This window comes from Aplidium turbinatum, chromosome 9 (assembly GCF_918807975.1).
Source record: "Aplidium turbinatum chromosome 9, kaAplTurb1.1, whole genome shotgun sequence".
Taxonomy (NCBI): Eukaryota; Metazoa; Chordata; class Ascidiacea; order Aplousobranchia; family Polyclinidae; genus Aplidium; species Aplidium turbinatum.
In genome coordinates this window covers 18,341,791-18,362,359 of record NC_137480.1, presented here as the reverse complement: position 1 = coordinate 18,362,359, position 20,569 = coordinate 18,341,791, and the positions used below count along the sequence as shown (strand labels likewise).

At 38.2% G+C, this 20,569-nt stretch overlaps 1 protein-coding gene across 1 annotated transcript; it reads left to right on the top strand.

Moving 5' to 3' along the window:
* The first annotated feature begins 228 nt into the window (after positions 1-228).
* Positions 229-19,822, top strand: LOC145777240 (beta-1,4-N-acetylgalactosaminyltransferase bre-4-like). Its single transcript, XM_082588569.1, has 7 exons — positions 229-594; positions 996-1,176; positions 2,670-2,767; positions 8,579-8,695; positions 13,533-13,669; positions 14,355-14,440; positions 16,695-19,822. Exons 1-7 carry the CDS (start codon positions 264-266, stop codon positions 17,017-17,019), a joined length of 1,275 nt encoding a protein of 424 aa, XP_082444695.1. The 5' UTR covers positions 229-263; the 3' UTR covers positions 17,020-19,822.
* Positions 19,823-20,569: the final 747 nt, after the last annotated feature.

Genomic DNA, 20,569 nt, shown 5'->3' with positions numbered 1-20,569 from the left:
GTATCAGTGTGTATTTCCTTGTACATTGAAGTAGCAGAAACTAATGTATACTGTAGAGATCTATGCAAACTTGCAATTTCACCTGATGTTTTTTCTAGTTTACAGCAAAACTTAAATATAGTAAGATGAGACTTCCTGTTAAAAAGCTGGTGGTTTTGTGCACAATTTTGATTTTTCCTACTTTCGTACTTAAGATGTTTCGCATCAAACCAAGAAGAATAGAAAACGTCGAAATTAAACCCACGAAAAGCACCGATAATCTCATGGTAGTCGATCAGGAGTGCTTGGTGAGATTTCGAAGTCCAAAATTGCGAAAGAGACTTTCCAGAGCATTAGTCTTAGGGGATCCAGACGTGTTCATGAGTATCATGCGAAAGCACCTTCCCATGTGTCAACTTAAAGAGACTGATTACAATTCTTACGGATTTGGATTTATCGAACCTCGAGTATCTGTAACACCCACTATAGGACAAGAAAACAGCACCACTAATTTAACTATGGAGGATGATGGATGGTACACAAATTCAACGCTAAGGCACCTTTGTCCACGCCAGTCTCCACTGCTTAAAGGCCATATTCAGGTTGATACACCAGGTGAGTGAACTAAAAATAGATCGGACAATCATGCATTGCAGTTTGATTTATTTTCATGAAATCAACGTAAAGAATGACAGATACCTTTGCTGAAACCAGAATTGGGGAAGGAGGAACATTTATTTCAGTAACACCAGTGGTTTTCTCAATGTCTCGCACTCGGCTGCTTAGAGTCAGCAAACCAGCAAACTGTTTTATTTTACTTAGAATTAAAAAATATCCAAAAAATACTGATTTTCTAGCTAAGCTACCATTTTACATTTGACATGTTAACGCGAGTGGGGTAGTCTGTTCCTTTCTCTCGTCCACCCATAGAATGCACGCATCAATCCAAATACACTTCCGATAAATTTAAATAGTTTTCTTCGAATGTCTGCAATTTAAGGTGTTTTTTAATTTAGAAATATCTGAACTGCGACGTGTCAACGGAAAATACTTGAACTGGCCAATGACATTAGAAGAACTGGCAGTTTCGTATCAAAGTCTTCAATTAGGGGGATTTTATCCCGGACCCAGTGGATGCAGATGCAGAGGGTTCAACGCGATCATTGTTCCTTTCCGAGACAGAGAAGAACATTTAAGGTAAGAACGTTTAAGACTTTTGCTTATTATCAATACTGCGATTTGCGCATTACTGCGCATTGCGCATTATCATTACTGTGAATAATTTATTGTGCACCATACGACTTTCCTTGTAAACATCAGAAAATCAATGTGTTATAATATTGTGTTTCTCGGCAGTCGAGTGTAGCAAGAACTCAGCGATAGACACTTGCTTTGCCCATGAGGCTGGGCTCATCAGTACCGCACCACTAGTTCCGCACCACTAGTTCTTGCCACATAGTTTTCAACCGCTGCTTTTGTCAGTCAATTGAATTTTTACCTTCGATGTTCTATAGTGAGTAGTCAGGTAGTGCTGACGCCAGGAAGATCGCTCCTTCTCACCGTGTTATCATATTTTTACGGCTTTTGAATAGAGCTACTGTATAAATTTTATCTCACATTTTTTTCATTAAACAGTATAATTATGTTAGGATCAATTCTGAAAAAGATCTGATTTGCTGTCAATCAGTCGTATTTGCGCAGTGCTGACCGCAGTTGGCTTGTAAATTTGTTGTAGCAACTTTATTTAATTATTATTGTAAAATAAAAACATGGTTACTTATAATATAATTACTAGGGCCATTTAAAGTCATTAAAGTCATATTTTTTTCTATGCATCAGTAAGTCGTGAAATCAAATTTAACGCAAAAACCGCATCCCTATGAGGTATATTAAAAAAGTTATGAAGTCATATAAAGTCATATTTTCCTGGTTAGGTCATATATCAGCTTTTTAAGTTATATAGTCATATTTTTGAGTTATAAAGTCATACCGTTGTATACTTTAAATTAAAAATACCAATTTAAGCGGTGAAGCAATTAAGCACTAAAAAGTAAGGCAATTTCTGATTGAACGAAGGCAAACTGTAGGATTAGCCTACATAACACTTACAGTCACAGACCTATATTTTATGAGGTCACACATTGAGGTCAACTTAATACTCAAAATGGAAAGTTGTACGTACACCATCAAAGAGGCCCATGCTGATCTAAATGCCCTTGATTTCGGAAAAGATCCGCTTGAGCTCAAAAATTACATTAAGAAGCGATTAGACAAAAACGATGTGAAACAAATTATGGAGCTACAAAGACAAGACATTTCACCAGCGCTTTATGCAAAACTGCAGAAGTGTCAACCCACGTCAGCGTCTGTGGAGCGCTCATTTTCCTTACTAAAGTCATTTTTACATCCAAATCGTAACTTCAAAGACTCTTAACATTCCACACTACATGAAACTGTACTACAACAGTGGTTTAAAATAAAAATGGATGTGTATTACTGTTATGTTGCGTATGTTTTACTCTTTAGTTCCGTGAGTGACGTTGTTCGTATGTAAAAATAAACGATTTTCACATAAAGTCATATAAAGTCATATTTTCCAAAAAATAAAGTCATATTATTGATTTTTTAAGGTCATATAAAAATGGCCCTAATAATTACTGTCTTAGAATGAGATTGTGTTTGGTTTTTAGGTATTTTCTTTATTACATTCACCAACTGCTGCACCGTCAACAGCTCTGCTACATTGTAATTGTGTCTGAGCAAGATGATGACCACGTGTTCAACAAAGGTAAGATTTTACAAAACGCTACAGAGATTTCAATTGTGCAAATACAAAATCCCTAACGAGAATTGCCTTTCTGTGGGTTTTTCTGTTTGTTTTTGTTTGTCGTATCCAGGCTTACGCCGGGTGATTGAAGATTTAGATTAAGTGGACGGGAAGGCAAGAAAGCCAATCTTCGTTAGGCATTTTGTAATGCTTCGAGATTTAAATTATGCAAATACAAAATGCCTAACGAGGATTGCCTTTTTGTGGGTTTTTCTGTCATGTCAAGAAAGGAAAAAAATTATGTGTTAACCACGAGTTAAAAACGATCACATGTTTCTGAGCTTAATTAACAACCAAATGAATGCGATAAAATTCTGATAAAAAAGAGGTCCAACTCGTGCCAAACCTTTTTTTTTTGAAATCTTGTGAGGTGCTTGGAAAAGTCGTGAAAATAGGTTTGTTTGACCTTTCACCAGACAGCGAAATCTGTCATTTCACATTAATTCACCGTCTGCAGACGTTGAATCAGTGAATAACGGATTTCGCTGTCTGGTTTGCCATTTATTTTTAACAGTATGATTTCCATATTTCCTTAATCCTTTCATGCTTATGGTATGTCTAGTTTAGTTAAATGTGTTTCTGAAGACAAAACGTGTTAAAAAGTAGCCTCAATCGGTCGCGCAAATCTAGAAATGCTTGTTCTTGGAAAAAGTTTTGGCGTTTGTTTGCGGTTTGATTACGTTGCATTATTTTAAAAGTAACGGTCCGCGTACAAGCAGGCATTAGTACAGTTACTGCCTGGGAGTGAATTTAAGAAGAAATTGTGTGCAAGGCAGGACGCATACTTCGAACACTGTACATTTTTTGTGAAACACAAAGCTGACTTTTTCGAACCTTCGTCCAGAAACAAGAATTGTATAAAATCAAATGCCAGATTAAATTTAAGTTTGTTAGCCTGAAGTATGGGAAACAACGCTTTAAATTACAAAAAAAAAATCAATACAACATGCACCAAAAGCTAATGCTTCTGTTTGCTCATCGAGATGTTCAATGTAATCTTCATAGCATTTGTTGGTTGTTTAACTTTCGTGTAAACTTGTTAATTGAGCTGTGGCAAAGTATTGAAATCCTGCTTATGTAATGCTGTGTTAAAAGAGTGTTAATAGAGCGTCATTCATGGGAACGATTATAATTAATTGCAAACGCACTGATACTATCAGTGATGATAATAATAACATTTGCAGGATATAAGTCACACTCACATCCATTGCGCATACCATTCACCTAGTTCGAGGAAACTACTAGCCTACACACGACAGTAACAAAATTTTAAATTCTTTCAAAGTTTCTGCTTTCTTAATGTGATCAGGCAAACAATTTCAGCAGCTAGCAGCCGCAGCTGGGAAGCTACACTGCTGCCATTGTACGTTTTGTATGAAGGGCTGCACAAGAGCAGTTGATGTAACAGTTGAATTACATTGCACTCGTTACTGTTTATATTGTCCCGATGAGCAGTAGCAATTAATCACAGTGTATTGTATATTGCATGATAAATTTATGGCCACACCCTGTTGTCATGCCTTTCAACAGCAATAAAAAAAATTTTGAGACAGAATTTGCCGAATTGGCAAACTTAGATGTAGGCTACACGCTGAAATCAGCATGAAGCGAGTACAAAGATCACTTCACTTGTACATTGTTCTTTGGCGTATTTGTGGTGATAGGAATTTATCACTTTAGCGCGAGAAGGCAAGACTTGAAACAATGACCGGTGTCATGGTTTTGTAGCTGCTGAACCTTAAATAGAATTTTCTTCCATTTATTTTGCACAATAACAGCACAGTTGCAACTGTATTGTGTAGCTTAGCCTATGACTAGTTTGGCACACATAAAAGTGAAACGTCAATTAATCACATGACATGGTGCCCACATCAACTCGTTAAAAGTTGTATTTTGACCAAGCTAATACATTTTTTGCATGGACTAGGAGAAACGATTTAATATAGACGAACAGACTGAAGTACATTTTTCCAAATTGTGCTTTTTCGTTGTATTTCACGAAGTGATTTTACTGTATCTCATGCAAGCATAAAGTAGCTTGGCAATGCATAGAATTTCTTGTGGAAATGGATTCCAGTGAGGAAAGTCTGTAGTGGACCTGAACGCAATTTGGAGCACCACAGTTTCGTTTCTAACGGTAACCCTATTCAAAAGCGCATTGAAGGAGCAAAACGCCAGCTTAAAACGCAGATATACGCTAAGCTCTCCGACAGGCAGTATATTTCTTATCTTTATCCAAAAATCATGTTTCTTTCACTGGCAAGATACTGGTTATTACAACATTGAAGGTCGGGGCACAAGAGGTCCAACACAATTTATCATTTTTTTAACACTTATTGAATAATGGGCACCAAGCCCACATTCACCAAATGCGCAACTTCTATTTATACGTTTCTTCCGCTGTCATATTTGCAGTTACAAACAATTGCACTGAAGCGTAGCTGATTGAGTTTGTTTGAATTACTGGAGAAATGCTCCTATACCTCAATGAATAGGGATAGGCTTTTTAAAAATTAGTCAAATTAAGGTAATTGTTTGTCGCTGAGCCGATGCTTTTTACTATTCAAGGTAACTACAGTTTGTTGTATAATTGGAACAATTAAATCGAGCTTGTTGAAGGCGTAGGAAATTGTCTGCTATTTATGAAATATATATTCAGTTGAGTAACACCTTCGATCTATGGCGCCTGGTTAGACCGAAGAATGTCATTAAGCCCCAAAGTGCCTATGTTTATATATAGGCGTACTCATTGAATGCCGTTGTTTTGTTCTTGGCCCACGCTTTTTGCTGCGTTGAATAAATGCTTGACCAAAGTCGTTTACCAAGCCATGCCAAGCACAACAAACTGTATCTAAAAATATACATTTGTTGAGTAATTTGTTGTGCACTTGTTAACGCTAAAGCTTTTGCTCAAACTGTAACTGTTAACTAACAATGACATTGGAAAGCAAGTTTGCAATAAACTCCCACCACAGTCGTTGTATGCTAGTAAGCAGTCAAACAATGTTGTCTTGTGGTTTGGGGACTGGTGATATGAAATACTGATGTGAATAATTTTGACTGTTAAAGTTTTAAACTCTTCGAATCCATCAAACGAAGAATAAGTTTCGGTTCGGTCTTTCATGCAGACCTCATGCTCAAGTAGGTGACTTAAACTGCTAATGCATTGCGCAACAAATAGAAGTCAGTATTTCTTATAATACAAAAATACTAAAAGATCAAAATCTGCATGAAAGATAAAGTTAAGAGAAAGAGAAAAAGAGGCAGACCACCAAGGCCACGGCATGATAACTTCCAGGCATGAACCGAATTCAATTTGGCGAATGGCGATGCTGGGCGAGTTAGCTAAAAAACCGTCATTCATGGAAACAGATAACCCATGATGATGCGCAATCTGCTTCAAGCGGAGACGGAGATTGATTATAGTATATTTATTAAAACAATTTTCTGATTTATGGTCAAAAACGTACGGGACATACAGTTTCTTTCAAATGGAGATAAATTGGCATTATTATTATTGATTGCTTTAAAGTAAAATTGTACACCGCCAAACGTATTCGAGAGAAAACCAATCAAAGAATTCTTTTTACTTTAGCTGTATCGCATCCTATCGCATAGTATCGCACCGCATCACAACGCAAACTGCACCCCCTACTACTTTCTTGCTCCGAAAAGCCTCCTTAGAACATCGCACGGTACGACCTGCGTTGAATGTTGCGGCATCATGATTTGTAAATTGGCTGACTCAACGTGAAGAAATTGCTTGGGTTTTGAAACAACAACGGAACTATGCGCCACTGCAAAACTTTTATCAAAAATATTTTGTTTTGAATAACGCTGAAAAGTTTCAAATGAAAGAAGTACTTTTATTTCTCAAAACGTTATAACTTCTGCTATGTCTTGTAGGTTTAATGAACATTTTTTTTAATCCACAACTTAGAATGATGCAGCCTGTTGTATTAAGTCAGTAAACAATTGTTTATACTCCAATGCAACAAATTGCGATGATAATTTATGGGTGAAGATTTGAAACGCCTTGATAGACTACACGCTGCGCTGCAGTGCACTCGTGTATTAACTGCGATGTCCGTTGATAACGCGTCCTTACTTTGCTATTTCTTTACTTCATTTTGTTCAACTAAAATAATACGAGTAGGATTAGATTACTTTGATTCTATTTAACTAATCTAAAACAAACTTGGATAGGCAACCCATGCCCTTCTCTGTGACAGACACCAATGGGCTTGGTCAGGCCCGGATTTAGGGGGGCAGAGGGGGCAGTTGCCCCGGGTCCCCCGACTTTTCAAGGGCCCCCCTATGTGGTTAAAATGTGATTTTGTGTTATTTTTTTTATTTTTGGCCTTTAAAGTTTCTGCAAAATGCTGTGCACTAGGCCTACTGGACTGATGCTACTGTACTGTAGACGTAGAGACCGTTTTTCGCGCCGTAGGCGCAAAAAATTTTTTTGCATGGGGGCCCCCCATCAGCTAAATCCGGCTCTGGGCTTGGTGATAGGACAACAGACACTTCAAGTCAATTTTATTATTCTCTGTGATAATGTTTACACGGTTTGTGCAAACCCTTTGTTAATTAACAAATTAACGTGGCAATCTAATGGTGCTGGTACGAAGCCTGATTGAACAGTTTTGTGCAATCGAAATTTATTCATCGCTCAACGCAAATTCTTGTTGTGTGATTTATTACATCATTAGGAGCCTGGTGCATGTTCTTCTAGCACAGGGGTCACCCAACTACGAATCGGGGTCACCAAGCCGGAATCGGCCCGCAAACTGATTTCATCCGGCCCGCCACGTGCTGCGGAAATAACAGCTGCACTGTTGCTGTTAGGGAAAAAAGTTAACAAACTTCTTGTAAAGGACTGACGTTGCTGTTTATTATTAGGCCACCACAAATGGGGACAGCTTAGACCAAATTTGGAAAGATGTAATGTTTTTTCAAGAGCATGATGCCCTGTAGTATATCACAGCAGGGGATAACTTTTCCAGCAACCCTTCGATTTTCATCACAACTTTGCTATTTCACCGCTGACTTTGTTATTTATTGTGCTCAATTCAAGTCAATGGAGATTCTAAATAGTTGTGTATTTGTTCTGCAATCTATAGGCTACTTAATATCGTTGCTGCAAACACTTTATTTCTGTAAAAAATCTGTAAATAGTCCTTGTTTTGATAATCCGTTACCTAATTACAATATGTGTGTATTAGTTTGTTTTTGTGATGTTGTTAGGTTCAGTCGTGTTCTCATTGCTTTAAGAATTGGCGCTCCAGTTGTTCCAGGAACGAGGAGGCGACTGATTCTTTTAAACTAATTCATCAACTTCTTTTAAAGTATCAGGTTTGGTGGCCAACTATATTTATCGATGCATATACCGCAATATTAAATCCTTTCATGCACGTCTTAAACCATTATGGTTTTGCCACCTTTTCCTTTTGATGGTTTTGTTACTGTATTTCTTTTTCACAATATCATTTCTTTTGCATTCTGACAAAGAAAAATAAATTGAATTGTATATCTTTTCGCAATTTGCATCCGGCCTGCAGCTGTTAATCTCGCAGCAATCCGGCCCTCAGAGAAAAAGTTTGGTGACCCCTGTGCTAGCACAAAGAATCGGCAAAGTACCAGTATTTGCCTAACAAGGTAATATCGGTATTAATATTGGCAGTCTCCGTCCTACCTACATTTTACATACAAGTTCCCAAAAGTTAGGTTTAAAATATAAGTGTAGATAACGTAAAGTTATTTCACACTCAGGTCAACTGATGAACACTGCGTTTGAGTATGCGCGGGAGCTGATGTCTTTTGATTGCTATATTTTTCACGATGTTGACGTCATAGCAGAAGATGACCGGATACTGTACACGTGTAGAGGTAAGCTGCAAGATTTCAACCATAGGTTAATGTTAACTGCAGCAGTTTCATTTGTAATACCTTTCTAACATCAGACTCAGGTATATAAAGTGTGCCATTCCGGTCTCAAAAACCTTCACAACATAACAACGATATGCTACATCTTACCACCAAACTTACGCAGACTCACATTTGGGCTCATGCGGTAGTACAGTGTCATGGCTGGCTGCAAAGTTGTCACTTATCACCTGGGAGTGATAAAAGTACAACAGGCAAATACCTTCAATAAATCACTTGAAAAAAGACATGTTTAACTTGGCAGGAATGCTTAAGTAGCACGCGGTAGTAGGAGATTTTAGAAGTGATATTTGTAGCTCAGTCTTTAGCTACTTTATTTGCATTTTTTAATTATACCTAGTTTTTTTGTTTTTTTTTCGCGCAACAGTTGTACCTAGTTGTACCCATTGTGTATTGTTGTATCTATTGTTGTACCTAGTTGTACCCATTGTGTATTTTCTTGATAACTTTCTACCTACGGCACGGCATTTTACTTAGAAAAGATTTTTTTCGATTGCTGCGAAGACGGGAATGTTTGTAGCAGTAATTTGATCGTTGGGAACTTATTGGAACAGCGTTTTTTAATACATGGTTGATTATAAAAATATTTATTCCTCTTGATCCTGACGATTTCGTATACTTGGAAAGGCTTTTAGCTGTGTACGCAAGCCCGGTCACCTTCTTCTTCTTTCGAGTCTTCTAAAGTTCGTTGATACACCACAGATTGACACATTCTTCCGCAACGGAGTTATACACTGACAGGTCCCACCTACTGCACCGGGTGGTAAGCCGAGGGCAAACAAGAAGGTGGTCCGCTGTTTGGAGCTCGGTGCCACAGATGCATGCAACTGGGCCCGCGTTGTAGCCCCACTCCACCATTGCCCGGTCACCGAGATTGACCGAGTGAAGTCTCTTGTCGAAGTGTTGTGGCCTGTGAATCATTCCATCCATTAGGCGCAGCTGAATGGAAAGCTGTTTTTGAGATGCGTTGCTCAAGCGCACACCCCGAGAGTCGAACCAGCGCCGCTTAATCATGAAGTTTCTTCGTTCATAAAGTTAGGCGGTCAAACAATGAGCTATCAGAGCGGACAGGAAGTGTGTGGAGAGGAAGTGGAGGTGGGAATAACTTAGCTGGTGCCATTATATCATACGGTAAATGAGTGAATTTCGTCGTCCATTGTGCAACAATGCATTGTCCAAGAGCATAGCCAACTTGCTGCGTGCAAAACTATTATGGTCGCTAATTTTTTCAAGCTGTGCGATGGTAAAGTAAAGGTGAGTTCCATACTTGATCCATCATCGGGGGATGAGAACATAATGTTCTCATTATATTAAGCCTTCGGCACTAACGAGAGTAGGGTGGCCAGTTCCTTTCTCTCGGCCGTCCTTCCTGCAGCAACTATGCCCACCCAATTTAATACACCCTGGGTAGAGGTAAGCGGTGTTTATCAACAACCAGCTGAAGCCGAGAGTCGAACCATAATTGCACGATTGGAATGCAAGAATGGAAAAAAATAACCATGTTGATACTTGCTTGGCAGTTGCTTACTGGGCGGCGGTACTGCTTCGTTTTTTTGGCTGGCAACTGATCGGGAAAGACAAGTTACGAGAACACGATTATTATCATTTGCAGATCTTTCTTCTGAAATATATTGGCATAGTTCCGTCTATTAGCTCATATTTGTAGCGTAAAGGGAAAGATTTCTTACCTGGATTATTTATGAATTTGGTGTTGCTGCTTAAAAATACACAATGAAAAATTCTTTTTTTCTGATGGCCAAAAACCTTTTTTACTCAGTAATCACTTTCATCATAAGCAAGATGGCTGTTCGTGGAACAACGATTCGACGCCCATAAAAGTCTTTTTTTTTTCTTTAAATTAATTTTTGCGGTGCAAAAGAGCTTTTAAAAAAAGTAGGGTTAGGGCAGCGTTTCTTAACCGGGGGTGCTGGAATAGACTGTTCCAAATGCATACAGTATAATATCCAAAATGCCATTTTACTTTTCTGCATTTTTTCGTCTTTCTGCCAGTATCAGCAGATGCGCAAACGGAGTGACGAATACCATATTTACTTGATTGTAAGCCGCGCTTGATTGTAAGCTGCCCTTGATTGTAAGCCGCATGTGATAGTGTTAAAAATTTAATGTAAGCCGCCCTTGAATGTAAGCCGCAAATACTGTTTACACGCAAAGCTGAAACTGTTTACTGTTAAGTACCATAAATAAAACTGACAACTCCTTTTTTTCTTTCGAATGCACGTCATAAATGCATGTGACAATTTAAACTGCACGTCACAACTTCACAATTGTCGGCATCAGACAACGCAGTACGGCAAAACATCTATGGCCAAGTCGACAAGGAAAAAGGCAAAAAAGAAAAAACGTAAGCCGCCCTTGAATTTAAGCCGCAAACATGATGGAAAAAAAAACTTTATAAGCCGCGGCTTACAATCAAGTAAATACGGTATGTCAAGTATGGCTTCACTTTATTCCAATCCTGGAGGACCAGATCGGGCACAGTGTATGACCTGCCATTTCGTCTCTTGCAACTCAAATTCGAAGTCTGCTAGACTTCGGCAACACCAGTTGAAGCATCCAACTGCAGAACGTGAACGGACTCTCGAGACCCTTTTTACATTGCTTTCCTTTCAATAATGCAGGCCAAAGTTTAATGGCGGCGACGAAATTTTGACATTCTTTTTGCTCGCTAGCGGTAGGCTATATTTTGTAGTGAAGTTTCTTGTCGTCTAACAAACTGTGCTGTCGTTTTAACAGAGTCGATTACCAAATCTTGAACCAAAACAGCAGCACAGTTTGATAGACAACAAGAGACTTCATTACAAAGTATATAGCCAGCGATCTGAAGGCATGTCAAAATTTCGGCCTCTACTAAACTTTTGGCCGGCACTGTAGTACTTGTATGTTAACGATGGTTAGGGGGTGCTAGACTGTTCAAGCCTGTTTACAGGGGTGTTAGAGTCAGAAAAAGTTAAGAAACGCTGGGTTAGGGTTAAGCTTATTTTTTATTATGATTGCAGAATTTCATTGGCAAATAGTTTTTTCTGAATCTGAATCAACCAATCTCTCAAAACACTTTCGGAAAATCTTACTTTTAGAGTGACCAGAATCAATTTCTTTTCTCAACTTTTTTAAACTGGGTGTGTCTCCAGGCTTTCTTTTTTTCAAGTTTAATCTTTAGATTTGGACCTGGAGGGCGAAAATTGGCTGCTGACTTTGAAAACCGCGCGAAAAAATGAATCGGTAAAAACAGTTACCGCGCGAGGTAACCAGTAATGGCTACAATTACAGAAATATGCAAATGAGACAGAAAGTTCGTGGGAAAAAAATTCAAGTACGGGGGGCGGTTAACACGGCCTTGTGCATAGCACATTGGCTGAGACTGGGAATCTAGCACACACAGCACGGTTGTACAATGTGGCTAGGCGGCATGGTGGTGACTTGGCAACGTTGATTATTTATAGTCGCCTGGGTGTTGCCACTGAGCTACCAACATTCCAGTTGCTGTTTACACAATGTAAAAACAATTTGTAAATTTAAGGAAATCAATCGTCTGCAGACGTTGAATCAATGTAAAAAATGATTGATTGCTGTCTGGGGTGAGACTGATGCCATCTGCAAATAGTCAAAAGGCCATCACCTTTGTTTGGAAACAGCTTTGGGCTCATGACTCATGAGTGGAATTGTGTAGGAAAATTAGGTTATTAACTTAGCTGTAACGTTGATTTTACGTAAGCTTGTGCTTCAACATGGTAGAAGAATGGTTTTGTAAATAACTTACGTACAACGTTTTTTGGAGTAACGCATGCTCGCGGAAATAACTTGGTTGCCATGTATGTACAGAAACTTTGCGCCCACGTGGCTACCACGTGATTTTAAAACCTGGATGCAATCGCAACTTGTTTTATCCCTTGTTCACTCACAGATTTAAACTTGTCCCTCGCTATACTCTGTGTCGCCATGACAAATTCAATTTAAATGAAAAAGCAACAATGACATTTTTATGTTTTGTTGCAAAATTAAATGATTCAGTAAAGTCAGAAAAGTTGCTTGTTGCATTAATTGAGGTATATTCACTTGAAACGTTGAGGTTGAAGGAAACCAGCTTTATCGATCACAAAAAATTAGTACAATGAAATTAACAACACTGAGTAATGAAAGCCATTCAAACCGGTTAATAAACCACCAACATACAGAGCAATTGTGCACACAGATACCTCTTCCCCTTGCAAATTTGCTACGTATCAAAGCATTCAATGTCTGTAGACGTTCAAACAATGTAAAAAAAACGACTGATTTGCTGTCTGGAGCATTGACCGGATATGCTGAATCTTTTACTTTGATCTGCGTTGTTCACTGCTGCCCAGCAACAATAGCATAATCTTGTGAGCTAGAAATCCGTGATAACTTCCGTAGTTTTTAATAAGTGAAAGTGCGCCAACTGGTTAATCATATCCAGTCATCACTATGGTAACAAATCCTGTTCTTTCTTACCTTAATATAACATCTGCAGACTTTAGATCAATGTAAAAATGACTGGTTTTGCTAAATGAACACTGCATTTGACCACATTAGTTTATCATATGAATTCTATGAACACAGACTCTATTCAGCTCGATACAAATTTTAATTATCTCAGTCGTTTATTATTATTATTCACAGCTGTTTTTAGGTTATTTCCTGATGAGGGCAGAGAGTTTTGCCGAACAAGTTTGAATTTAATAAGTCATTGTTAGTATCGCTTTGCTTTTTTTAATAATGTCTGTCTATGATAAATTTATAGAAGACAAAATCATGCACTACGCTCCGTACATTGACAAGTACGACTACAAGTTCGTAAATGGCCTTACAGTTGGTGCTGCTGTCGGTTTCACAGAAGAGCAATTTCTCGCAGTCAACGGATACTCGAACGAGTACGCGGTAAGCAAACCTTGTTGCTGTAAAGTAGACTGATTCAAATGCGTCGTTTTTACATTAATTCAAAGTTCGTAGAGGGCAGTTGTCAAATAAATCCGTTACCAACTTTTGTAAAGCTTCTTAATCGACACATTTCTGTATGTTGAAATAATACTCTAGCCTAGAGTCTAGAAAAGATATTATCATAGAAATCCAAGCGATCTTTTTCTCGTCTCGAACAGACCAACTGCGCAATTCTTTTGCTACAACGCATGTTTGTAGCAATTGCCAGGTAGCCTACTTGATGTCGGCCAAGGGCAGATTCCCTCACAGATTTCTAGAACTTTCTAGGCAGGCTGCCTGACTCTGAACTGGTCATACGGCTACACTCCCGCATAAGATTTTTTTTATTGATGCAAGCATTTTCAACCAAAATAAGCCAATTATCACCCCTTAAAAAGATGAAGATCTTTGTGGGAGATCGAAAATCTGGATCAACAAATTACTAATTAATTTACAAGTACATAATCAAACGGCAATTACAAATTAATAAAAACCAAATCACATCAACCTCTAGTCATTATGATACATGGCACGTTGACAAAGCCTGTGTTCATTTTTATGCTACAAAAACAATCCTCTGTAAAGTTGAACTGCTTGCATCTTTAAACATCCGTTAATGCTTTTTTCCATTTCCCATGGTTGATAGGGGTGGGGTGGAGAGGATGATGACATGGCTGCCCGAATAACTATGAAAAAAATTCCAGTTTGGAGATCAAAGGCAAATTACACAAAGTGAGTATAGTTGCTTTCGCCATAGTAGTTTGGTACCAGTAGCGGATCCACGAGAAAAACGTGTAAATTATCTTGAATTTTCTAGTTTTGTTTCTGTCGTTCTCCTAGCTAAAAAGTGTTATGGTTTTATTTTTGACGCTCTACAACAGCTGAAGTCTTTTAGCGACAGAGTTCATATTTAATTTTATATCAGGTTTACGATGTCGTCACATTATTACCCGACTGATTCCCTTTGCGTAAGCAAAAAAGAACACGATTGGTAGTTGGTACCGTTTTCAAATTCAAATTCTTCGGCTTGAGCCGACCCGGAATTGATCTCAAATCTACCAGCGTCAGAGCCGAAACCACTCGCCACTGAGCTGGTTTCTTTTCGCTTAATCTTTTACCTAACCGGTGCAGAAGCATTTAATGAATAGCACATTGCGCAGAAGAATTTAATCATGTGTCTTTCAAAAACTTGCTCATTGACCTACAGTACTGTATATTGCCTTAAGTTAGTCTATTCGAGTGTCAACAACCAGTGGTGTCGAAGTAGGGGGGATGAGGGATATATCCCCCAATATTTTGAGTTTTGACAGCATTCCCCGCAATAATTTAGAAAAAAATAGTTATGAAATTTTACTACGATTGAGCTGTTTGCAAGCATCTCGAATTGCTGTTGTTTTTCTTGTATTGATCAGTGATCACAGTTCTAAAGTATCTTGGATTTGACGCTGGACAATGAAGGACCTTCATTGAAGGTATTAAGGACGAGTTGGAGGCTCGAGACTCGATTGGGTGGAGGCTCGATGGCAGCTACTGCAGACACTCAACTGCATTATAAAATACTTTACAATCAGTTTATGGACAGAGTCTCTGAACTGACTGAACGGTTTGAAAGTAGCCTGAATTCCGATTCGGCAAAGTATAAAGAAATTGCATGAATTTTCAAGACCGGCTTAGTTCCTGAAATGGTCAAAAATTATCCAGAGCTGAATAAACAATCGATGAGTTATCAAATTGATTCATTCAGAAAGGCAACAGGAGCAAAATCTCTGTACGATGCTAAAAGAGCTTACCAGGCATTGTCCGAGTTGGAAAAACCTCTCTATTCTCAAATACTCCAGCTGATTAAGATCTTCTTAGTTTTCCCGGTAAGCTCTGCTGCTTGTGAGAGGTCGTTTACCAATCTTCGTAGATTGAAAACCTAGCTGATAAATACTTTGGGACAGAAAAGGTTGAATGCTAGCGTTGTTTGCAACATTCACCAAAATATTCTTAATGACATCAGCATAAATGACATTGCTAATGAGTTTTCACTGCTCTCTACCGTAAGACGCAATATGTTCGGTTGTAACAAGTTCTTGTGATGTGTTTGAAAGTTATTACTTTTATCATAAATTTGTAGATGTTCTTCTGTAGCTTCGATTGTTTTCAGTTTCCCGACTAGTGACTTTGTCCTAAAGTGCACTAAGTGTAGTGATTCTAGTGAAGGAGAGGACAAGAAGAAAAGTATATCTTCTATTTTTTCTTAAAAAACTAAGCATTCATTGTAAAGTCATAGGTTCGAATTCCGCTGGAGGTACCAATTTTTCTTTGTTTGTTTCTTAATCTTGCAGCAGTCATTCACAAGAGAAATGGCATCACTTTTATCTCTATAATTTCTTATTTGTATATTATGCTGTTAGCAGCTAATTTACCAAGGTCCGGTGATTGTTTACTAAACTTAATACAGGTAGGCCTACCACTAAAGTTGTGTAAGTTATAAAAATATGCATCCCCCCAATGTTCAAAATCGTCTAAAGTTTGATAAAATGTTGATTTATCCCCCCCAATCCTCAACTTACTTCGGCACCACTGTCAACAACAATATAGTGCAAAGTATGCCGTACAGTAGGCCTACATTATAAACCAGTGGTTTTCAAATTGTGGTGTTTTCCAAGAAGACCAAAGTGAGACAACATTTGTTAAAAGTGTCTGAAGACAGCGCCATGACAATTTTTGCATTGTTCATTTTCATTTACTTACAGAAAATGTTGATTCTCGAAACGTTGGCGCCCTCTAAGTTGGTGCCCCTCTAGATCCGCCAATATTTGTTACCTGCCTGGCGTAGCGTCATTGTCTGCGCGTGATAATGTAGCCTATTGGTATTTGAACTGTTTATGATAAGTAAACAGTAAAAAATACCGTTTGTTAGGTTTTTATTTTCGCATAAGCTATAAATCTTACTTTATACTTTCAACGTGAAGTCTCAATGTAATTTTATATTCCTTAGGTTTCGAATGATCAAACACGGGTCGGACCAGGGCAATGAGATAAATAGGCATCGTTACGAGCGGTTGAAAATGACCAGAGACCGTCAGAGGTTTGATGGAGTCAATAGTTTAGATACCTTACTGGTGGACAATATCCAGTATAAGACTCATACACGGCTAAAAGTGAAAACTTACCAGACTGGACTACAAAAAGAAATGGAAAGAAGCAGTTCAACCGAAGTGCATCAAAAAAATAGATTAGATGTGGGCATACCATTAGCTAAAAGAAACGGTGTTGCGATTAATTCAGTGGCTACTATTTGGAAAGTAAAGAAAAAAACGTAGTTTTTATCAGTAAAATATAAAAAATTATTTTTTGCTGTATATTTTTTTTCTTTATAAATGTGTTAATATTGCATTTTTATATTTTTGTATGGAATATTTATGAATCGTTCTAGGTGCATTATATTTTTTGCGGTAACCCAGTCGATAGCCCACGTGACTGGGCCTGCGTTAGTGATTCTAAGCCTCTACGTCTACACGAAACTTCCAGGATTAAGCTCTGCAAGAAGCTTTCCCAGTCCGAGGATAAAGATTCAATCAATGGAGACATTTTTCCGCACTTTTTAATTTTTTTTTGGGGCCTTGAATAATCCCGGCCATGATAACCAAACATTTTGAAAATGAATCCGATTAAACTTTCGTGCTGCGTAAGTGGACGAAACGGGTCAACAACGCATGAATTTACATATCTTGTTACCAGTTAATTAACATTTTTTCATTCAAATCGCTTTATCTCATTGTATCAAGTGAAATTAATGATTAATAGCTACATGATAGCTAATATTAAGAATAAGAAGATCTGCTTGTCTTGGATATTGACACCGAAAATTGGCTGCTCTTCAGCAACTTGTTGGTGTAGTCTGAGCAAACATTAACAACCTGGGTGATGTAAAAACACACGCTTGGTATCCAATGGCAAAAACCCATTTTCAGCTGGATGGCGGTTTGTAAGAACTTTGGTTTGTAACAAAACTTATATGATGTTCTTTGTACCAGACCCAAGGATCATGGCTCATTATTCTTTAGTTTCGAGTTGGAAATTTTATGTGACTGAGGTTCTTGGGATTAGAAAGCCTCTTTTGAAGCTTATTAGGCAATTAGCAGTTTTAAATAAGTAGGCCTACTTGCAGAAGAATCTAACTCACCCAAGTAATCAAGCAATTCAATGGTCAAGTAATGTGTAATAAACTTGCCCATCCACTGATTAACCACTCAAGAAAAGCACGTTTTTTGTGGGCGTTATTAATAACATCACACATTTCTTATCCTGAGATGAACAGTTGTTGCTTGTTGTAGCCTATCTATTTCTTTGAGAAATCCGATCGTTTTTGTTGTAAGGAGTAAGGGAACGTTCAAATATTACGTAACGCTTTTTTTCCGAATTTTTGACCCCCCCTCCCCCATGTAACGCTAACGTAACGCTTTTTTCAATCCCCCCTCCCCCATGTAACGCTTTTTCACTACAAATTCAGCACAAAAAACTACCATTCCGTACTCGAAAGCGTTACGTAACGTTTTGCTTGAACCCCCTCCCCCCCCGATGTGACGCTAACGTAACGCTTTGCATAACCCCCCCCCCCCCTCCCCTTCGAAGGCGTTACGTAATATTTGAACGTTCCCTAAGCTATTGAAGGCTATCAAACCTTTTTTAAATAGCGCAATTTTTTAAAGTTTTTCTATCGTAACAGTTTGCTTCCACATGTAAAAGTTTTCAATATATTGTAGGTAGCATACAGCTTCTATTGCTATGAAGTTTTGTAGATCGGAACGTTAAAAGTTTCAATGGCACAAGACTTCTTTTTCTATTTATGCCCCTTATTGCATTTGCTACGTAGTTTACCAGCAGTCCTAGAAACTAGATATTGACTGTCGAGACGCTTTTTTGCTACTAAATCACACTGATTATGGTTTGCATTCAATGTCTTCATCGTTATTGTTTTTTGAGCAAAGTTGCAAGTTATCATCAGCTGAAGCCTAACCACTTTAGACAAAATTTTATTTTTTGTATTGTCGTTGCATACCGTACTGTATTTGTTTATGTGTGCAAATCAAACGCTTCCAAAGATTACCGCAGTTTTTTCAGAAGCTACTTGAAGTTTGAGATTATTTATGAGCAAGCACAAACGAATTAACAGCACCACGTCAAAAAATCAGTATTTTGAAATTTTGTGGGATGTAGCCTAAAGTTGTCTGGTACAGGAATCGTTTCGCAAAAGGCTTTCATTGGATAATGGTGAAAATTAAGTTGAATATTATGTGGATATTGCATGTACGCTGATATTTCTCCGGAGCCGATTGCAACAAGAATTGACAGCGATAGACATGTGACTCGCCCATGAAGCTAAGCTCATCAGTATCGCACCGCCAATGCATGCCGCAGAACTTCCGATCGATACTTTTGCCGGCCAATTGAATTCTTACAGAAAAAAAACATCTAAACCAGCTGAAGCGCTTATTTTACACAGTATTTACGCTAGTTAAATTATACTTGTTCTCGTGCATTTTCCAATTTTATTTTCAGCAAACTTTGTAGGTAAAGGGTAGGCCAATTCGCATTTACACCAATTTAATTTAGAAGGTTCAATTTTGTGAAAAACTACAAAAGCAACAGCGTTGCGATTGATAAAATGCAAACGATGATAGCCATAGCTTCAAGTTCTGTTAAAGTTGCAATTTTAAAGTGGTGCAAAGACCTTCGGTTCTACATTATGGCATTTGAAGGTACAGTACTATGCAACTGGGCTGTAAAACACTTTGTGGTTTGATTTGCACGCTGGACCAGAGGTCATCAATCTCGGTTACTCTCTAGTCTAGAATCACATAAACAAGATGAAGAATTTTACGTCGATAATATGTTTGTTCTTGCAAGCAGCCTTGTAAGGTGTCATTGATACACAAGGTCATGTTTAACAAGTCAGCATTGATTGTTAATCTTTCGTGGCCTAGCAACGTTTTTGAATCATTTAGCCTACCGTATTTTTATGCCTTGTGCAGGCTTCTGCTTCAAGTAATGCTTGCGGTTTTGCGAGCACTGTGAAATTTCTTGCTTTTGCACTTGTTACGTTGTGTAATAAAAGGTCGGAAAACTTTGTATGTCGAACTTGCAATCATACACGGATTTGATCGTGTAGTCTTGCTTTTTAAGACTAAAGTTAGTTGATACGGCAGTTCAGCGTTTGCAAGAAATCAATAATTGTGCTTTGAAGTTAAAAGATGAGGTTGATTTTGAAAATTTTCTTTTTGCCAACTTAAAAAACGTGCAATGTGCTGAGGTATGTAGGCTAGAGCTTGATCCTGAACATAGTTGGCAAACATTTGATGCAAATGTGGAATCAGCACCTCTAAATCTGTAAACCCCAAAAGTCTTGCCTGGCAGTGCAAATGCACACTATTCACATTGTTTGTGCACTCGAATGAACTTTCGTTTCCGTGAAGCACAAAACTATCATGTTGTAACTTGGAATTAAAGCTCTGTAGTCGGTCATGACGTGTGTTGACGCATTGCACTAAAAACTAACCAATCACGGATGTCCATGAACAAAATATTGTAGTAAAAATTTCTGTTTACATAGTTATGTCAAGTTTTGCTAATTAGTTCATAAAATGTTATGAATCAACAATACCGGGAGTGTCCATATTGTGATCTTGAAAAGCAGGAATTCAAAATCATCAATTGTGCTTCGAAGAAGCCTGGTCTTCATCCGAAGCAACAGGTTCGACCAGTTGCAGCGACTCCTCCTTTATCGTTGGGATCTTCAATTTTCAGGTTTCTTTTTGTCATGTCATTCTTCATCACGTGATTTTGTCATGTCATCCCACGTTTTCTTTGGTC

Excerpts from the sequence above, each read along its gene's own strand:
- LOC145777240 (XM_082588569.1), top strand. The coding sequence starts at position 264 with ATGGTAGTCGATCAGGAGTGCTTGGTGAGATTTCGAAGTCCAAAATTG. Across the intron at positions 2,768-8,578 it reads TGACCACGTGTTCAACAAAG|GTCAACTGATGAACACTGCG; the intron begins GTAAGATTTTAC and ends TTTCACACTCAG. Across the intron at positions 14,441-16,694 it reads TCAAAGGCAAATTACACAAA|GTTTCGAATGATCAAACACG; the intron begins GTGAGTATAGTT and ends TATATTCCTTAG.